The sequence below is a fragment of the Lathyrus oleraceus genome, chromosome 7 (genome assembly GCF_024323335.1).
Source record: "Lathyrus oleraceus cultivar Zhongwan6 chromosome 7, CAAS_Psat_ZW6_1.0, whole genome shotgun sequence".
NCBI lineage: Eukaryota > Viridiplantae > Streptophyta > Magnoliopsida > Fabales > Fabaceae > Lathyrus > Lathyrus oleraceus.
In genome coordinates this window covers 276,803,610-276,824,877 of record NC_066585.1, presented here as the reverse complement: position 1 = coordinate 276,824,877, position 21,268 = coordinate 276,803,610, and the positions used below count along the sequence as shown (strand labels likewise).

Here is a 21,268-nt window from a genome sequence, read left to right as displayed (position 1 = left end):
GATCAATCAAGTGAATGGTGATTGGAATACTCTCCAGCCCACTCTGGTCCCCTACAGAGATTACACGAGAAGACTGTTGACTTTCTTCACAACAGTAAAGTTGTATCATATACCTCGTGATGAGAACCAGATGGCAGATGCACTTGCTACTCTATCCTCCATGACCAAGGTGGTTCGGTGGAACCATGCTCCTAAGATCGATGTTATGCGCCTTGATAGGGCCGCGTATGTGTTTGCCGCTGAACTAATAGTCGATGACAAGCCCTGGTACCACGACATCAAATGCTTTCTGAAGAATCAAGAGTACCCTGCAGGGGCATCCAACAATGATAGAAAGACTTTGAGAAGATTGGCAGGCAGTTTCTTCTTGAACAAAGACGATGTACTGTATAAGAGGAACTTCGACATGGTTTTGCTCAGATGCGTGGATAGACACGAGGTGGACATGTTAATGCAGGAAGTTCATGAAGGGTCCTTCGGTACTCACGCTGGCGGACATGCAATGGCTAAGAAATTATTGAGAGCGGGTTATTACTGGATGACCATGGAATCTGATTGTTTCAAATATGCTCGGAAGTGTCATAAATGCCAGATTTATGCTGATAAGGTGCATGTACCGCCGAATCCTCTGAATGTGATGTCTTCGCCGTGGCCGTTCGCTATGTGGGGCATTGATATGATTGGAAAGATTGAGCCGACTGCCTCCAATGGGCATCGCTTCATCCTTGTTGCCATCGACTATTTCACCAAGTGGGTCGAAGCAGCGTCATTCGCGAATGTCACCAGACATGTGGTTGCCCGATTCATCTAGAAAGAAATCATTTGTCGTTATGGGGTTCCCGAAAGAATCATTACTGATAATGGTTCCAATCTCAATAACAAAATGATGAAGGAGTTGTGTCAGAACTTCAACATTCAGCATCATAATTCTTCCCCTTATCGTCCTAAGATGAACGGTGCTGTTGAGGCAGCAAATAAGAACATAAAGAAGATTGTGCAGAAGATGGTCATTACGTACAGAGATTGGCATGAGATGCTACCCTTCGCCTTGCACGGGTACCGCACTTCAGGACGTACATCGACCGGGGCAACCCCTTACTCCCTGGTGTATGGTATGGAAGCAGTCCTACCTGTCGAAGTGGAGATTCCTTCTCTAAGGGTCCTGTTGGATGTCAAGCTAGACGAAGCCGAATGGATTCGGACAAGGTTCAATGAGTTGAGTCTTATCGAAGAGAAGCGAATGGCAGCCATTTGTCATGGGCAGTTGTATCAGAGTCGGATGAAGAGAGCTTTTGACCAGAAAGTGCGTCCTCGACGTTTCCAAGTTGGTGATTTAGTGTTGAAAAGGATCCTTCCTCCTCAGACGGATCACAGGGGCAAGTGGACTCCTAACTATGAGGGACCGTATATCGTCACCAAGGTTTTCGATGGTGGGGCCTTAATGCTTGCAACGATGGATGGTGAAGACTTCACTTCTCCGGTAAACTCAGACGCAGTTAAAAAATACTTCGCATGAAATAGACCCGCTGGACAGTAAAAAGAACAGTCCAGGCAAAAATGGGCATCTTGACGAACCAAGAAAATGAAAAGGTTCGGGCAAAAGTTAAGGATTAAAAATGAAAAGATCGTACACCCGGTAAGTTGAAAACCTGAAAAGGCAACTTAGGCAAAAATGGGTATCCCGGTGGATTGAAAACCCGAAAAGGGCGATCCAGGCAAAAGTTAGGGATTAAGCGAATGACTGCGTTCTGAGTTAGTTCTGAATCTCATCTCATGTCGATGACTGGAAACTTTCAAAGGGTAGGAAACGGTCCAATCACTTTTTTTCAGAAGGCTGATCATCTGGAGGATCTTGAAGATGAGCAAGTCATAGCAAAATTGGAACCCAATAGAAATCCATTTCACATTGCCATTAGATTAATTCTTGTTTTGCGATTTACCTCTTTCCAGGGATTGCTTCCTGATGTAAATGCCTATTCAGAGGCCATTCAATCAATAAAATCATGTTATTCAGTATATCTCTGTTTTCATTTTCATTTTACTGTTTTGTTTGCAAAAATGACGTCCGAATTTTTGATAAACATTGCATCATGACACATAAGGGCTTTACAGGCACATGCTTAATAAACATTTAAAATTGCTGTAAATTTTAAGTACTTTGAATCATCTATTCAGAACAGGTACACTCGGGGCATTTCCTTAAGATTCCCAGCAGGTTCTCATTACTGTACTCCCCAAGCGGTTGTTTCAGACTATACACTCCCTAGTAGAGTTAACAGTGCCAGACTGTATATCCCCAGCAGAGTTGACAGTGCCAGACCGTATCCTCCCAGTAGAAGTAGTTGCTCCTCAGAATTCGATGCCAGATCGATGATCCCGATGCCAGATCGATGATCTCTTGCCTTGAAACATAACCTCGGTACCGTATCGGTGTTTGCTCCCCCTCTGCTGAGTCATCTCTCGTAGATTATGGTTGCCAGAACCACTATCACTTCCCCCAACAACAGGTTGGCAGTGCCATTCTCTCCCCAGTCAGAGCCTCGGTATCTCGCCATTGCCAGAACACCGCGCGGCCAGTCATTTCCCCAACAGGATTCCTTGCTTCGGCTTGGCATTTTCCCCAGCATTTCGCATCCTTGCATGTAGAATCATATTACATTGCATCCTCCCAAATCGCGTAGCATTTCCATTTTCATGGAGCATTACGCCATTGAAAAATTCAAACATACGCATGTAAGCATAAAACATTCTCGGCATCCCAAGTGACAAGCCAGAAGTTTGTTTCCAGTGCTCAGACTGAAGGTTGTTCATGACTTATTATCCCCAGCATGGGTCGTTGGCCCACGTGCCGCCTCAATTATCATTTTCCCTATTTCTGCCGATGCTGACAGGCATGAAGTTTCCGATATTCAGATCGAAGAAGTTTCCGACATTCAGGTCGATGCAACTTGTGGCATTCAGGCCAAGTTTCCGGTATCCAGACCGAAGTGGCATTCAGGCCAATTTTCCGGTGTTCAGACCGAGGCGGTATTCAGACCAAAGTGGCATTCAGGCCAGTTTTTTTTCGGTATCCAGACCGAAGTGGCATTCAGGCCAGTTCCCGGTATCCAGACCGAAGTGGCATTCAGGCCAATTTCCGATTTTCAGATCGAAGAAGTTTCCGGCATTCAGGTCGATGCAACTTGTGGCATTCAGGCCAGTTTTTTCCGGTATCCAGACCGAAGTGGCATTCAGGCCAGTTTCCGATTTTCAGATCGAAGAAGTTTCCGACATTCAGGTCGATGCAACCTGTGGCATTCAGGCCAGTTCCCGGTATCCAGACCGAAGTGGCGTTCAGGCCAGTTTCCGATTTTCAGATCGAAGAAGTTTCCGACATTCAGGTCGATGCAACTTGTGGCATTCAGGCCAGTTTTTTCCGGTATCCAGACCGAAGTGGCATTCAGGCCAGTTTCCGATTTTCAAATCGAACAAGTTTCCGACATTCAGGTCGATGCAACTTGTGGCAATCAGGCTAGTTTTTTCCGGTATCTAGACCAAAGTGGCATTCAGGCCAGTTTCCGATTTTCAGATCGAAGAATTTTCCGACGATCAAGTCGAAGTACTTGTGGCATTCAGGCCAGTTTTCCGATTCCCAGATCGAAGTGGTGTTCAGACCAGATTTCCGGTGATCAGACCAACATTGATACTCTTATATTCCGATGCTTAGTGTTCAGACTAATGTGCGGCGTTCAGGCCATGGGTATTCCTGTGTTACCATTTATTTTGGTATCCAGGTCAACTTTCTGTTTCGGTACTCAGGCCGATTTTCACCGTACCAGACGGATTCTTCTTTTAAGGTTGCTTCTTTGCCGATTCTGACAGGCATTGTTAATTATTTTCCCAGCGGAGTGCAAATTGTTCGTCTGTTCTTGGTATTCAATCACTCTTCACCCTAATCGTTAGAAAGCCGAGGCTATTCATATCGACAGGTTCATAGTAGATTGAATAGGGACAGCTGTAACATCTCAAAATTTGCCCTCCTTTTCTTAAAAAAAAAAAAAAAAAAAAAATTGTTGCAGGCTTTGAGTCGACCATAAGGGTCAGCGCATGGGCCACGGGTCAGCGCATAGCATGTTTGAGTCGACCATAAGGGTCAGCGCATGGACCACGGGTTAGCGCATAACATGTTGGAGCCGACCTATGGTCGACGCATAGCATACTGGAGCCGACCTATGGTCGACGCATAGCATGCTTTGAGCCGACCTATGGTCGACCGCTCGCGCGAAAACTCAGTTTTCTGAGTATTTTCCACTGTGAAAAGCTGTTTTTTTTGTTTGCCAGACCACAAATCCAACCAACCCACTTTCTTTACCTCATTTGGCCATGTACTTATCTTGTCCACTCACTTAAGTTTTGCCAAAACAGGAGATTTGCTCATACCACCTCACATTGCCATTTTTTGCTCCAAATGCACATAACCAAAACAGATTGGATTTCAGCCCATTAGACACTTTAAACCCAACATATATAAGCACTAAAACCCTAATCTGAAGAGGGTGGCTGCATTTTTGAAGCAAAGCAAGAGTGAGCAAGCAAGTAAGAGCAACACAAGTCAGCCTCCTTTTTCCAAGATTGCAGCACTAGGAGCAACACACTTTCTTCCATTTTTCTCCACTAGCAAGGAGTAAGGGATTGACTTCCATTAGGTAAACATTCCTTGATTTGTTCACTACTGTTTTGCTGTGCTTATTCCTCATGTGTTCATGCCATTTCATAGCTATTGTCATGCCATTACTATTGTTTATTTGACACCACCATGCTCATCATCATGCTATTTTACCATGCTCATACCTTGTGCCATGCTTGTGTACATTGCTAACCATATGTTTGCTTGTTTTGTTAAGTTTTGTAAAAATTAATTTTTCTGCTCACACTTGTGCTCACATGTCCACCTTGCTGTTCATATTTCTTTATGTTAGAGCCATCATTTTCACTAAAACAAAACACCACGACATTCCTCTCATTTGATACTTGAAGTTTGCTTTTTATATCGGCTCGTTTGGAGCATTGTGGCTCGAGTTATGTTAGTTAGAAGTAGGACATTGGTGTGCTGCATTTTCACGAAATTACCATGCATGCTGCTGCTGTTTTCATGTTTGCATGAAGGATTGGGACGTGGCGCTGTACAGCCCTTCGATCCCGTGCCTTGCTTCTTATCACAACCGTCCATTTTTTTGGTTTTGTCTTTAGTGATTTAAAACCCAGCTTGACCAGTTGACGTTGGTTTGCATAATTTCCTTTTATGAAATGTTTTATTCGGCTGCCACATGCCTATTTTCGCTGGACTGGGCCTTGTAGCATACTGCTATCCGCCCCCATGTGTTAGGCCCATTGTTATTCACATTGTATTTTCCATTCAATTTTTTATACCTTTTTTATTACTATTCTGTTTTGTCTTTCATTAATAAAAATAGTTTATTTATTTACAAAAATGCCAAAAAAATATTTTTTTACTTTCCTTATTGTCTTATTTAATTTATTTTAATTTTTATTTTCGTTTTTATTTAATGCTAATATTTTATTTCAATTATTTGTTTCAAATAGGCCATTTTAACACACTTTTTTTTCATTTATTTTATTTTCATAACTTAAAATTATTTTTAGATTCTGATTTTTGGGATGAGGGTTGGCCAATGTCTCATGGTCAACCTGACCTTTTATTGAAATTTTATTTCCCATTTTCAATTTATTTTGAATTTATTTTTGACCTAGTTTGCTTGGTTGACTTTTCATTTGACTTCTGTTTTATTTCAATTAATTTATACACCAATTTTCATTATTTTTAAAATCTTTTTGGGGGATGATGATGTCCTGACCCCACCTAACTTAATTTAATTTTTCATATTTTTTGTGATTAATTTACTATTTGTTTGATAATTTTTAAGTTTGACTTGACTTTTCGGTTGACTTTTGTATGATTGATGTTTGACTTAGGGATTGCTTAAGGCAATTGAAGAGATCGTTTGATCCTCCCTTGTCCATCTCATATGCCATGTACTAGAGGCCTTTCACCTCAATTTTGTTTGATCCTTGCATCATTTCCCGATTAAATTATTCATTGATTCTTTGTGTGCATAGTTTCACTTGTCTGTTTAATTTGATATTTTTTTATACTTGTTTCTTTCATCCATGTTTCTATTTGTTTGATTGATTAACATGTTTATACTTCTCATACATTATTTAATGCTAATTCATTTCATTCTTTGATTATTTGATTTGATTATATACTTGTTTATGTCTTACTTGATTAACTGTGGCCTACTTGTATGGTGTATGAGGCATATACTTATATTGCTTGATTGCCATGTCAACCCCCATTCATAACAAATGTATCCCTCTCCCATGAAATGTATAATATTTATTCTTTCATTATTTATTCATCTGTTAATACGAGAATTAAAATGAACATCCGATAACCATTTCAAAACAAGATCAAAACATCGATCCAACGTCGAGTAATCATTTTTCAAAACCTAACAGAACCAGCACGTATTCATTCACCCTTTTGTAAGTCGATTGCTTTATGCATCGCCATCAACCTTGTAAGTCGATTGCTTTATGCATCGCCATCAACCTTGTAAGTCGATTGCTTCATGCATCGCCATCTACCCTTATCCATAACACTTCTCCTTGCTCCATTCGTCGACTCTTGTTCCATTTAGGTAGCACCCATTAGATAGAACCCTTTGTATGATAACATAGGTAGGATTCCCATATCCTTTGTATGATAACATAGGTAGGATTCCCATATCCTTTTGTATGATAACATAGGTAGGATTCCCTTATTCTTTTGTATGATAACATAGGTAGAATTCCCATATTCTTTGCATGCTAACATTAGGTAGATAGTCCCATTTGTAAATCCTAACACTTAAGTACATATTGCATGACAACTCTAGGGCAGAGCTTCCCCCACTTCTAGACCTTTCCGAGCGTCTCCGATCTGGGCATGTAGTCCGTTCTATTGCAAAGAGGTAACTGCCTAAGACTCGATTCAGCGAGCTGCGACACTAACTGCTAGGATGTGAACACATTGCCCACTCTCTTTTGACACAACTGGTGTCCTCCTTTTAAGTCCACAATCAGATGGCAATCCCTATGAAGGGGAACTACGTCGCCCTGATCCTCATACCAGATGAGGTACGTAGGCAGGAGATGAGCTGATCTCTCCGGGCGCCCTTTTTCTTTTTCCACCTTTTGTCTTCAACCCTTCTGTGTGTGTTGTTGTGTGCTTGGAAGCTGATGTAAGTCCATCGAGTGGCATTCGGGTTCCAGTGTGGGTTTGTTGTGGGTTCGGATGCTGACGTAAGTCCAGTGATTGGCAGTCGGGCTCCACGTTTGCCTCTTTATGTGTGTTTTGGTTCGGATGCTGACGTAAGTCTAGTGATTGGCAGTCGGGCTCCACGTTTGCCTCTTTGTGTGTGTTTTGGATCGGATGCTGACGTAAGTCCAGTAATTGGCAGTCAGGCTCCACGTTTGCCTGTGTTTGTTTGTGTGCGTGTTAGCCGAACTACGTCAACTCTGATTCTCATGTTCCGATGAGATACGTAGGCACAAGATGCGATGTCTTGCCGAGTTTGACTAACGACTAACAACTAATCCATGTTTGCTTTCGCCCTTGTCGCGATCCTTTCTCTCGCCCTCGTTGCGATCGAGACCTTCCCTTTCTCTTGCCCTAGTTGCAATCAAGACCTTTGTTCCCGTAGTTAGCTGAACTACGTTTTGCTCTGACTCTCATTCCAGATGAGATACGTAGGCATAAGACGCGATGTCTTAGCGAGCACAATTACCCTTAACCCCTAGGTAGCCGAGCTACGAAGACTCTGATTCTCATGTTCAGGTGAGATACGTATGCAGTGGATGCGACATCCGTGCGAGTCATTCTCTTTTGACCCTTTCTCTTTTAGTAAATAGTACATTAGATAAACACACACCCTTTAGATGAGAATAACAAGAGTGGATCCCGTAGAGTACTACGGATGCGTAGGGGTGCTAATACCTTCCCTTCGCATAATCGACTCCCGAACCCAAGATTTGGTTGCGAGACCTTGTCTTTTCCTTTTCGTTTCTCCAGGTTTACTTCGAGCGTTTCCTTTCCCTCCTTTGGGATAAATAACGCACGGTGGCGACTCTTCTGTCATCTTTTTCTTTCGCCGGTTGTTTCTTCGCATACCGTATTTTTCGGGCTGCGACAGTAATAAAATGTCTCTATTGTTTATTACTTCTTCTTACTTATTTCTTATGTTTTATTAGGACCCAAAGAGATTTTGATTTCGTGTAAATAAATATATACCACACGATCCTTTGAAAGAACTATATATTTGAGGATGCGATTTTGGTAATCTACTCAATATAGTCTCATACTTAGTTGACTACAAATTTATTATTGCTTTGTTAGAGAGATGGAGACCCGAGACCCACACATTTCACCTTCCTTTTGGTGAGTGTACCGTCACACTTGAGGAGGTCTACATGTTGTTAGGTCTACGTATTGATAGTAAGGCCATAAATGGTAGAGTTAACCAAGATAACTCTATATGCGATGAACTATTGGGTGCCACTCTGTATGAAGACAGAACTACGGGAGAGACTTCTGGTTAACCTAGGGGTCAAGGTATTAATTTAAAATATCTTAAATAATATTATTCAAGTATAACATTAAACGAAGAATCTACCGAGTATAAAAAGAAAATTAAATCTCAGTGTTATATTATAATTCTATTTGGTAATTTTTTATTTTCTGAAAGTACTGGTAATACGGTAAATATTATGCATTTGTCGTGAAGGAGAAGAGCGACCCAAAACGCAGCGGAATAAAAAAAAATCCTTTAGTGATCCTTACGAATGGACATGATCATTGATAGAATTGTTACCTCTTGTGGCAATTGACACCTTTGATGCAGATCAACGGAGCGATCACGAACGTTGAATGGTGATAACGCCTCTACTCAGTCCACACGAACAAATTCCTTCAATCTTAGTGCTAGCTGCTACAAATGAATGCTTTGAGTGTGTGAGAGAGAGAGAGAGGGAGAGAGAAACGAAATTGCAACTGCACAAATGCTTCTGCACAAGGGTTCTATTTATAGAACCACTTGTGTGGGCTTCAAGCTAAAAAGCCCACTTAAGTGTATGTGGCTCATATCTTATAATATGCCAAAATCACTTAAGTGCATGGTACCTTACCATATTTCGTATTCAACTTAAGTACACCGTACCTTACGATGTTCTACAATTCACTTAAGTGCACCGTACCTTACAGTGTTCCTTAGTTACTCTATCTCTCATCAATCTGTCCTTTTGTGTGTGACCCTGTAGGTTTTTCGCGGCATTGGAAATTATATTAAATCACGTATTTAACATAATAAATAGTGAGCGGTATCTAGCAACACATCACTGCTACCCAAGACACGAAAATGTCATGTGATCTGAAAAATCCTTTTGTGATAATACTTATGTGTACAATTACCCTTTTGCTCTTATGTCTATATTGAACACAAGGCATAAACTGTGTCATCCTTGTCCAGTTAAATATTGGGCCCATTGACATTTATCCTGTTACGCAGGATGGGCAAATTCCATCTAGGTCACTCATGTCCCTCAACATGCTTCGTAGAGTACCCATTAACTGTCTTTATGGTCATCCAGTTACGGACAATGTTTGATCAGCAATAAGGCACTCAACTCTACATCTAGGGTACATAGTGGTTTCAGGTCAAAGGGTGGTATACACCATTATCGCCATGAGAATAACTTATGACACTTAGCATAACATTCTATATAGTATTCTCATAGCGGGTCAATCCAGTATAAATATTACTCTCAATATTCATACTTATGTTTAAGACTTGATAACTCTTTATCCATGATCCATGAGATGTGATCATCAGTCTATATACATAATAGTCTTAATGTTTTAATTTTATACCACTTCACAAGAAAGCTCGACTACGGATACTTTAAGAATAGTGTCCTTATGTTTAATGGGATCTCATGATTAAGTCACACTTGATACATTAAACGGACTAGCTATTCTAGGGACTTTATTAAACAAACATAATAAAGAAAAATCCTTTTATTATTAATAAATAATTCGATACAAGTACCAAAAGTATTGGCCTCTAGGGCTTATACCAACAATCTCCCACTAGCACTAAAGCCAATCAGGCATACCCCTAATGCCCATAGATCTAGTATGGCCATCATGCTTCTGTTGCGCAAGAGGCTTTGTCAGCGGGTCAGCAATATTGTCAAGTGTAGGTACTCGGCATATTTTCATATATCCTCTATCTATTATCTCTCGAATGAGGTGATAACGCCTAAGTATGTGTTTGGATCGTTGGTGAGATCTAGGCTCCTTAGCTTGTGTGATAGCATCATTGTTATCACAATAGAGACCAATGGGATCCACAATGCTAGGAACTATGCCAAGTTCACTAATGAACTTTTTGATCCAAAGAGCTTCCTTTGCTTCACTTGAGGCATCAATATACTTGGCCTCAGTTGTAGAATCAGCAACTGTATCTTACTTTGAAGTTTTCCAGCTCACAGCGCCATAGTTTAAGCAAAACACATAACCAGATTGCGATCTAAAGTCATCCTTATCTGTCTGGAAGCTAGCATTGGTGTATCCAATTATAGCAAGCTCTTCCCGACCTCCATATATCAAGAATGAGTCCTTAGTCCTTCTCAAATACTAAGGATATTCTTGACAGCTACCCAATGAGCATCACCGGGATCAGATTGGTACCTACTCGTTGCACTTAAAGCATACGAGACATATGGTCGAGTATATAACATGGCATACATGATAGATCTTATTGCAGATGCATATGGACTCTTATTCATGCGATCCCTTTCTATCTTAGTTGAAGGGGATTATGTTTTTGATAGACACAAGCCATGTTGCATAGGTATGAATCCTTTCTTGGAGTCATGCATATTAAAGCGTCTCAGTACTTTGTCTATGTATGTACTCTGACTTAGGCCAAGCAGTTTATGTTATCTATCTCTATAGATCCTGATTCCTAATATATAGGTTGCTTCACCTAGGTCCTTCATAGAAAAGCATTTCCCCAACCAAGACTTTACTTGTTGTAGGGTATGGACATCGTTTCCAATGAGTAATATGTCATCTACATATAATACCAGGAAAACGATCATGCTCCCACTAACCTTCTTGTAGACACAAGGCTCATCTTCGTTCTTGATGAATCCATATTGTTTTACTGCTTCATCAAAACAAAGATTCCAGCTTCTGGAAGCTTGCTTCAATCCATAGATTGATCTTTGTAACTTACATATCTTTTGGGCTTCTTCTGGTATGTCAAATCCTTCAGGCTGTGTCATGTACACATCCTCAAGAAGATTCCCATTAAGGAAAGCAGTTTTAACATCCATCTGCCATATTGCATAATCATGATATGCAGCGATAACAAGTAAAATCCGAACAGATTTAAGCATTGCAACTGGTGAAAAGGTTTCATCATAGTCAACCCCATGAATTTGTTTATATCCTTTTGCAACTAGTTTTTCCTTATAGGTATGTACCTTACCATCTATGTCAGTCTTCTTTTTTAAGACCCACTTGCATCCTTTAGGGTTAACTCCTACAGGAGGCTCTACCAAGGTCCAAACTTGGTTTGTGTACATGGAATCCATTTCATATTTCATGGCTTCTAGCCACTTCTCAGGCTCGGGACCAATTATGCCTCTTGGTAGGTCACAGGCTCATCTTGATCAATGAGTAATACATCACCTTGATCAGTTATGAGATATCCATATCTCTCATGTAGGTGACGTATCCTGCTTGACCTACGTTGGTCTTGTTCTACTTGAGCATGTTGCTCTTCCACAACTACTTGTGTTTCCTGCTCTAATTCCTCCATAGGTATATCAATGCTTTGTGATTCTTGAATTTCTTCAAGCTCTACTTTCCTCCCACTGATTCCTTTGGAAATAAAATCCTTTTCTAGGAAAACTCCAGTTCGAGTGACAAACACTTTGCCCTCAGAAGGATTGTAGAAGCAATACCCTCTTGTTTCTTTAGGATACCCCACAAATAAGCATTTGTAACATTTGGGCTCAAGCTTAGTGGAAATTTGTCGTTTCACATAAACTTCACAACCCCAAATCTTCATGTAAGACATATGTGGTTTCTTACCATTCCATATCTCATATGGTGTCTTCTCAACCTTTTTGGATGGAACACGGTTAAGTGTGTAAGTTGTTGTCAATAGTGCATATCCCCAAAAGGAGTTTGGAAGATCGGCGTGACTCATCATGGATCGGACCATGTCTAACAAGGTTCGATTTCATCTCTCAGATACATCGTTCCATTGGGGTGTTCCAGAAGGAGTAAGTTGGGATAGGATCTTCAGATGGTCATCAAACTCTAGGCTTAAATACTCACCACCTCGATCTGATCGAAGAGTTTTAATATTCTTACCTAGTTGAATTTGTACTTCATTCTTGAATTCCTTGAACTTTTAAAAGGACTCTAATTTGTCTTTCATTAAATAGGCATAACCATATCTACTAAAATCATCAGTAAATGTGATGAAGTACTGAAAACTGTTGGTGTAAGCCCTAGAGGCCAATACTTTTGGTACTTGTATCGATTTATTTATTAATAATAAAAGGTTTTTTCTTTATTATGGTTGTTTAATAAAGCCCCTAGGATAGCTAGTCCGTTTAATGTATCAAGTGTGACTTAATCATGAGATCACATTAAACATAAGGACATTATTCTTAAAGTATCCGTAGTCGAGTCTTATTGTGAAGTGGGATAACATTAAAGCATTAAGACTATTATGTATATAGACTAATGATCACATCTCATGGATCATGGATAAGGAGTTATCAAGTCTTAAACATAGGTATGAATATTAAGAGTAATATTTATACTGGATTGACCTGCTATGAGAATACTATATAGAATGTTATGCAAAGTGTCATAAGTTATTCTCATGGTGATAATGGTGTATACCACCCTTCGACCTGAAACCACTATGGACCCTAGATGTAGAGTCGAGTGCCTTATTGCTGATCAAACATTACCCGTAACTGGATGACCATAAAGACAGTTGATGGGTACTCCACGAAGCATGCTAAGGGACATGAGTGACCTAGATAGAATTTACCTATCCTGCGTAACAGGATAAATGTCAATGGGCCCAATATTGAACTGGACAAGGATGACACGGTTATGCCTTATGTTCAATAGTGTATGTGTACAGAGAAGAGATAGTGATGCTTCTAGCTTTTTTGATTTAACTCTAGCCCAGGTACGTTCTATAATTATTGAAGCTTCTTTTAATTCATGTTGAGTATTTCTGATAACTTTTATGCATGATGCATCTTCCAGCAAAAACTAAAAGAACATTAATTTAGATAATGTGATATGGTGCGAGAATGCTTCAACTTTTTTAAAAACAATTTCTAGTGTAGAAGATACACTTCCATTTCCTTAAACTACACCGACCAGATACGTCAACGCTGAAATTCGAAAGAATTATTTTGTCGTCAAACAAGAATCGAGATATAGATCAGCTTCCGCGAATAATAATGGTTTAGAATTGAATGTTCGTTAGTTATTGTTTACGAGTCAAGGAATAATCCACCATCGCTAAAGCACTTTACTCTAGTGGTTCTTGGAAACAATTCCCGGAACTCATCGCAATGTAGTATAGCTGATAAACCTCCCGCAGAACATCCGGATAGAAGAGCCTGAAAAAGAAAAGAAACATGTATCAAGTAGATTTCAGGAAGGAGATTATTTTTCTTTGGAGTTTTCGGAGACAAACCTGTTTGGCATATCACATTCCTTTCGACATTAAATTTTCCATTGCAGCCTGCCAAATGCGCTGCCCTCTGAAATACAACCCTGCTGCCTATGGAGCAGAGATAAACTCAGTGCATTAATTCAATCACTGAGTGAGTTTTAAGCCGGAAGTCCAGAGTTTGTATTCGTTTTTACCTCATTTTGACTGTCTCCGCTAAACAATGCCCCGTCACAATAACGAACTTTTACTCGATTCCAATTGTAAAAATCTACAGACAGATTCATCCAAATGAAAAGGTGTTAATTTCAACGTAGTTAATTATGAAAACAAAAGCAATGTTGACGAGTTTAAGATTTATGACCTAGATTTTCCTCGGCTTTGCTGATCAATATTCCGATAAACGGTATTTGTTTTTCCATAAAATAGGATGAACCGTGCCACGTTTTCTTACTGTAAATACAGTTTCTGATAGTTCCACACCAGCCTCCTCCCTGTCACCAAAAGAAATTTACATCTAATGTCCAGTCTTAGATGAACATAGTTCAAAGTTCATGAATCTCGCGAACAATCACATACCTCTAGATGTATCAACCAACTGTTTGATCCTAAACCGTATCCGCGATGGAAGTGGTAAGCCGGTAAAGATCCATCCAGACAAACTACAAGAGAGAATACAAATCAATTACATTTAGCAATTAACTAATAGCTTTTGTCTTTACAGCTGTGAACTGCATGATTCTAAATAGTGAAATGGCCCATATCAGAAATAAGTCAGCTATATAATCTTGAAAAGTTTGATTTGTAATATGAAAAAAAATTGATTCTGCATTGAAAAAAATTGATTTTGAGTGAATTGGTTCTTGCTAAAAGTCAGTCGAAGGTAAATTGATTTACTGAGTTGAACATTAAAGTTCAGTAAGAAAATCATTAAATTTCTAGTGTAGAATCTTGTGAAAAAGTAATGCAATCAAGTTATGATTAGTTCTTAAATGTTATGAAGCTAGTTATTGTAATGGACTGAAATCTGTTAGCATTGGCCAATTATCAAACTGTTAGGTTGTTGGTGCATTGAATGCTTGTACTGCTATTATCATCAAACTTGTAAGTCATGATATGATAATTCAAATAATTGGATGATTGCATTAATTACACTAGGCTATTAGTATGTTAGAAAGAATTTAAATTGAATGGATGCATTGTCTTGGTGTGAATCCTAATTGTGTATGTGTTTTTGCAGGGTATGTAGCATGTCATGTTTGTATCAAGCGGTCCGAGTTTTGAACTACTACTGATGAATGCTCATCAGTAATGCTGGAGATATTAGAGTCTGGACCTGTTCACTAATATTTATATCTTGAAGTGTGATCTGCAGGTTTGTTATAACAGCATCATACATACCAATTGAATAAGGAAATGTCATATTCATATCAGATTTTTTATTGTGTTTTTTTATCATAATTTGTTTTCTTATTTTTAACAGAATCAAGATGACTAATGTTGGTACAACTTATGCAACATCCGAGAATACAGTTTCAACCCCTCCACCTACAATCTCTAATGAAATGCCACCTCCTCACACTAAGAAGCGAAGGAATCGTTCAGAGGTTTGGAAGAATTTCATTGTATCGTCGGAAGAAGAACAAAAAGCTTCGTGCAAATACTGTGACACAAAAATTAAGTATAATAATGGAACTAGTTCCATGCATGCTCATGTATCGAGATGCCTTGTTTACAAGAGGCAAAGGACATTATCTTCTACGACAAGTGTTGAAGAACATGTTGGCTCTCCTTTAATTGTCAAGTTTGACCAAGAAGCCATTAGAAGAGAAATGGTTAAGATGTTCATAAACATGGAGATTCCTTTTCGAAAGGTTGAACATGAGTCTTTTCATGAATTTATGAGTCTCGCATCACCAAGATTTCAGATTTGTTCACGCACAACACTAGCGCGTGATGTCTTGAAACTATGGGATAATGAAAGAATGATTTTGAAAAATTTTCTCTCTCTGAATTGTCGAAGAGTTTGTCTCACTACTGATATGTGGACTTCTTCTTGTCAAAAGTTGAGTTATATGTGTGTGACAGTCCATTTCATTGACAATAATTGGCACTTACAGAAGAAGATTTTAACTTTTTGTTAAGTCACAAGTCATACAGGGGATGCTATTTGTGCAACAATGGAGATGTGCTTGAACAGTTGGGCGTTAAACCGTGTGCTTAGTTTGACAGTTGATAATGCTTCATCTAATGATGTTGGGGTTGAGCGTCTCAAGAGAAGGCTTTTGTTTAGGAATAGTTTAGTTATGAGTGGAAACCATTTTCATATGCGGTGTTGTGCGCATATATTGAATTTAGTTGTGAAAGAAGGTTTGAAAGACATTGATGGCTCTATTGGTAGAATCCGTCATGATGTGTGGTATGTTAGATCTTCTCCTGCGAGGCTTGCTAAATTCAAGGCATGTATTGATGAGGAAAGCATGGATTATAAAGGTTTAGTTTGGCTAGATGTTGAGACTCGTTGGAACTCAACATACTTGATGTTAGTATCCGTATCAAAACATGAGAGGACCTTTGAAGAATTAAGTTTTCGAGATAAAAAGTATGTGAATGAGTTGACAAAGAAGGGGAAAGGTGTTCCGACAGAAGAAGATTGGAAGCATATTAACTTAATCATCCCATTCTTGAAGTTATTTTATGATGCTACCTTACATATATCGGGGTCATCTTATTTGACAAGCAATATTTATATGTTTGAGATCCTGGGTATTGGAAAGAGCATTGTGGATATGTGTGCGTCTGAAGATGAGCATCTACGTTCAGTAGCTCAAAAAATGAAGAAGAAATATGATAAATATTGGGGAAATCATGAGAAGCTTAACATGTTGTTGTTGATTGCTCTAGTATTCGATCCTAGGCGCAAGATTAGATTGGTCGATTGGATGGTAAGGCGATATTATAATAAGGATGATGCTGACGCCTTGAAAGCAAATTTAGAGTCTAGCTTGAAATCTATTTATGAGGAATATCGTGTTGGATTTATGTCTCCTCAAGGTAATTCAGATGAGTTGCAAGTTTTTGGTGGTGTTAGTAATCCTTATGGAACTGCTGAGTTCTATATTTCAGAAGGGTGTGACAATGCGGATAATGAGTTAACTACTTATCTTGGAGAGAAGTTATAGCATAACATGGAGATAAATGTTCTAGAGTGGTGGAAAGTGAACTCTGGCCGATATCCCATCCTTTCAAACATTGCAAGAGACATGTTGGCTATACCTATAAGCACAGTGGCTTCTGAATCTGCATTCAGTACAGGAGAAAGGGTGCTTGATCCATATCGCAGCTCATTAACACCTACAACAGTCGAAGCGTTGATATGCACCCAAGATTGGCTCAAAGGAACATCTTCCTCCTTGATTACAAATGAAGATTTTGATATTCTTGAGAGATTTAAGCAAGGTATGATAACTAAGTATATTCGCTAATGTATTATTATTTATTATACTTGAGGTATAATGAAATCTCTTTATATGTTTTGTAGAATTACTTTATACGGAAGATGGTGCTAGTTGTTCAACCTCTTCAACTTCTGTCACACTCGAAGATGATTTAACGGTAAAGAATTCTAAAGTTTGTTTTTGCATATTCTACTCAATTTATTATATGTGCATTTTCTGCATTTGTGGGTTTATGTTGTTGCGTGATTTGTTTTGACTTAATGTGTTAAGCTTATTGTAATTTCATTTTATTTTATGCAGCATTAAGCTTATTGCAGAAGAAACTGATTAATTGTTTATGGAACTAGAAGTGAAAAAACATACAGATTCTTCATGTTTCATATTTTGTTATATTCATAGTGTAGGTTGAAGAATTTTATTGTTGTTAATTAGTCTAGTAACAAATTCAATGAAATTATTTCTGTTTTTAATCAAGATATTATTTGTGAAGATTATGATATTGTTTGTGGAGATTATAAGAGTTAAATTTAAAGCAGTTTTTTTAAATAACTATTTTTAACATAAACTAAATTTAAAACTAGTTGAAATAAAAAGGCATGTTAAAGAAATTAAATTATTTTTGCTATAAAATTATTTTTTTTAAACCTGATTTATTTTTTATAATTTTTTTAAATTGTTTCTTTTATAAAATTGTTTTTTTAAAGAAAATAAAAAACTGGTTTAAAAAATACCGATTTAAAACTTTTTTTTAAAATTAATTTTTTTTTTCTATCTTATAGGTAGTTACTTAATTTTGATTTTTCCAATTGAAATTTAAAAATAGTGATTGATTTCAAGAGCGATTGGATAGAGTTAAGAAATTGTTGGAATGAAAATTAAATTTGAGGTGGAGGGAAATTTGATTTTAAAATTGATTCAACCAAAAATTAATTTTTTTAGTACAAATCGGTTATTAACCAAACCGATCCAAATATAAACCGATTTTAAAAATATAAATCGATTTTTCAAAGTGGTTTTAAAAACCAAACTGATCCATATATTTGGTTCAATTTGGTTATGGTTTTGAACCATGCACACCCCTAGTTTTAATAGTATAAAATAAATTAAAACATTACTAAAAGATTAAGTTAGTGAGATGCTTGAAAACTTATTTTATAGTTGGTGAGATTCTTAAAAACTTATTTTATAGTAAAATCTTAAAACTCCTCCTAGTCTTCTTTTTCATCATTTTGATTTTCCGTATGAATGATAAAATTTATTCATATCGAACAATAAATCAATGATAAAATTCCTATTTCATCAATAAGCTCTCAGGAAAAAGAAATTATATTGAAAGAAAAAGAAAAGAGAACATAGTGCTAATGGAATAGAGTAGTTACAAATAAGACAACACATTTTAATTTTATCAAACTAGTCCATATATATAATTTCTGGGTATTACATAAATTGCTTTCTAATCCTATAATACACAGTGTAAATAAAACTAAAACCACCTAAAAACAAAAATCAATATGTACATGTTATGTAGGTTAATTAATTCATCACTTGAGTAACATATCCTAAATCATCACCATGTTTCATCATTACATGGTGAACAACCCTCTTGTGCAACTTCTGTAATCTGAACATCAGAATTATAAATCACCCCAACTTTCCAATCAGCTGGTAGAACCTTCTTTGCCCAAACCCATTTTCCATCATACCCTGAAGTAACCACAAACCTGAATTGTAATGCCCCTTGTGGAACCCTACTTGTGTCCCACACTGCACCATGCTTTCTGCTTAAATAATTCCATTGTGAAGATCCAACCTAATAGTAATCAATAATCCATTAATTATTGTTTTTTGATGAATTTTTTTAGCATACATTAATGTAACATATAGTATATAGTATATATATATTTACCTGAGCTACATCAACACCTACTATCTCTGTTTGGCCACCTTGATACAAAATTTTAATTGCTAAATAATCTGGCTTTTTGCTTGATTCTTCAACACGAACAGCCAAATTCTGTTTTTTGTACTCGCAAGGTACTCTGCACCATTCAGATCCACGCGACATGAATCAGTGTTTGTTTTGGTAAACATAAATAATTGATAAATAAATAAATATAGGATCATGAATATTGTGCAGAGACATTATTATGCAGTACATAAATTAGTAATAATAATAATATAGTACGAATTAGACCGTTACTATTATTAATGCGCAACATAATTTTTCTTAGTGAATCATAATTTCATATAATAATTGGAAAAAAAAATAGGTGTTCTTTTTTTTTTCAAATGTAGGCCAGTGTTAGTGTCAAGTAGCTAGGTGGGAAGTGGGGCCTAGCAAAATTGCTGGCATAATGTTGAAAAAAACAAAAGCTAGATCAAGAAAAGGAAAAAGGCCAAAACTAAACTAGTAACAACTTATTGCTAACGAAAAGCTAGAAAAAAAAGTGGTTCAATTTGAGGGTGTTAATTACCTCTTATATTCAATGTCAACATTGACAAGCTTCAAAATTTGTTGGCTCTTACCCTTTTGAGCCATGGCAGTGAAAGCTCTACTGCTTAGAACAAAATCAGTTTGATTGTTGGGATTAAGATCCGTTAATACCACTTTTGTTCCTTCTTTTGTGCATATAGCTTGGTCCTTGCATCTTACCTGCATCAAAATTTTCATTAATTTTGATAAAAAATAACAAAAGATATTCATCTGTAGCGGATATCAGAGCGAATTTGTCGATACTGACGAATTCGCAGTGATATTCGCGAAGATGATTATAATGATTTGTGTACAAACCTGAAAACAAGCACCGCAACCAGCTCCATTACTGAAAAATGAAGAAGCGCCAGCTGCGAGTTGTCCATGACTAAGGTCAAGTGCTAAAGAGCCATAACCACATGCTCCAGCTGGATATTGAAAAAAAAATCAATTATTAACAAAATAATTGTATGAGATTGAAATTGAAAGAAATTAATGAAAGAATGATTGTTACATGAAAGAGTAGAAGCTTTGGAGAAAAAAGAAGCTTTGGATTGGTGTACGCAACGATCGCAAGCCGTAGCAGAAGAAGCAAGAAAGAGAACGAAGACGCAAAGAAAGAAAGCCATGATACGGTGATAGTGATTTTGTGAAATGAGAAGGGTAAGTGATTTTATATATAGATAATGAAAAGAGTAATAGTAAAAGGGGTTTTTAATTGATGGATAAGAATGAGCGAAAAGGACACGCGTTTGGTGAGTCACCAGCCGCACTATGAACGCGGATACAGAAAGAAACTAATGGTGCAACTAGTTTTTCAGTTCTTTCTGGAATCCACTAAGCCAATGTAATTCAAAAAAAAATTCTCATATATTAAATTTTATTTAAACTATTTAAATTATTTAAATTAATATTGATATAAAATTAAGAGTAAGAGATAAAGTTATAAATAAAAAATTAAATATAATATATTTAAATTCCATGCTGGCGAACCACAGTGAAAAAACCTCAGTTGGAGGTGCTCTAAGATTGGGTGAGTTTTTGAGTTGATAGTTTTGACCGACATAGCTGTGTGCTACCCTTTTCGTTACTTTCTTAGCGTAGAGTTTGTGTCCGTGTGGGATTGGAAGACATTCTAGACTTTAGTGCATTTTTTAGATGAGTTGTGAGATGAAATCTGGCATTGATTATGACGTGTTTGTGTTGATTTTTTGGAAGTTTCTTTCCGTTTCATTTCTTTTACCTAATAAAATATACCTATTTATAGACTTGAGTTTTATAAAATATATAACTCATTTGTAATACTAAAAGTATTGTATTAAAAAAGGGTGATAATAAAATTTATTAAAAAATATTATTTAATTTATTTAATAATTCATTCATTCATAAAAAAATTAATTTAATAAATTTGATTTAACCCATCAATCAAATCATGTGAATGGATTCAATTTATCCGTGTATCCATACCATTTTATATAAATTTATTAGATTACATTTTAATATATTTTAAATAAAAT

General features: G+C 37.3%; 2 protein-coding genes and 1 pseudogene across 2 annotated transcripts; 1 reads left to right on the top strand and 2 right to left on the bottom strand.

Moving 5' to 3' along the window:
• Positions 1-13,466: 13,466 nt before the first annotated feature.
• LOC127103418 (pectin acetylesterase 2-like) lies at positions 13,467-15,243 on the bottom strand (annotated as a pseudogene).
• A 757-nt stretch (positions 15,244-16,000) lies between these two features.
• Positions 16,001-17,002, top strand: LOC127103417 (zinc finger BED domain-containing protein RICESLEEPER 2). Its single transcript, XM_051040681.1, has one exon. The coding sequence runs from the start codon at positions 16,001-16,003 to the stop codon at positions 17,000-17,002; it is 1,002 nt and encodes a 333-aa protein (XP_050896638.1).
• A 1,651-nt stretch (positions 17,003-18,653) lies between these two features.
• On the bottom strand, positions 18,654-20,431 carry LOC127101046 (expansin-like A2). Its single transcript, XM_051038357.1, has 5 exons — positions 20,266-20,431; positions 20,070-20,179; positions 19,753-19,931; positions 19,185-19,317; positions 18,654-19,088 (listed from the first exon to the last, which is right to left on the bottom strand). Exons 1-5 carry the CDS (start codon positions 20,378-20,380, stop codon positions 18,846-18,848), a joined length of 780 nt encoding a protein of 259 aa, XP_050894314.1. The 5' UTR covers positions 20,381-20,431; the 3' UTR covers positions 18,654-18,845.
• Between the last annotated feature and the right edge of the window lie 837 nt (positions 20,432-21,268).

Bases quoted from the DNA above. Each gene is read 5' to 3' on its own strand.
- LOC127101046 (XM_051038357.1), bottom strand. From the start codon at position 20,380: ATGGCTTTCTTTCTTTGCGTCTTCGTTCTCTTTCTTGCTTCTTCTGCT. The intron at 20,180-20,265 runs GTAACAATCATT...TTCAATATCCAG, and splicing joins CAAAGCTTCTACTCTTTCAT to CTGGAGCATGTGGTTATGGC. The intron at 19,932-20,069 runs GTTTGTACACAA...ATTTTGATGCAG, and splicing joins GTTGCGGTGCTTGTTTTCAG to GTAAGATGCAAGGACCAAGC.
- LOC127103417 (XM_051040681.1), top strand. From the start codon at position 16,001: ATGGAGATGTGCTTGAACAGTTGGGCGTTAAACCGTGTGCTTAGTTTG.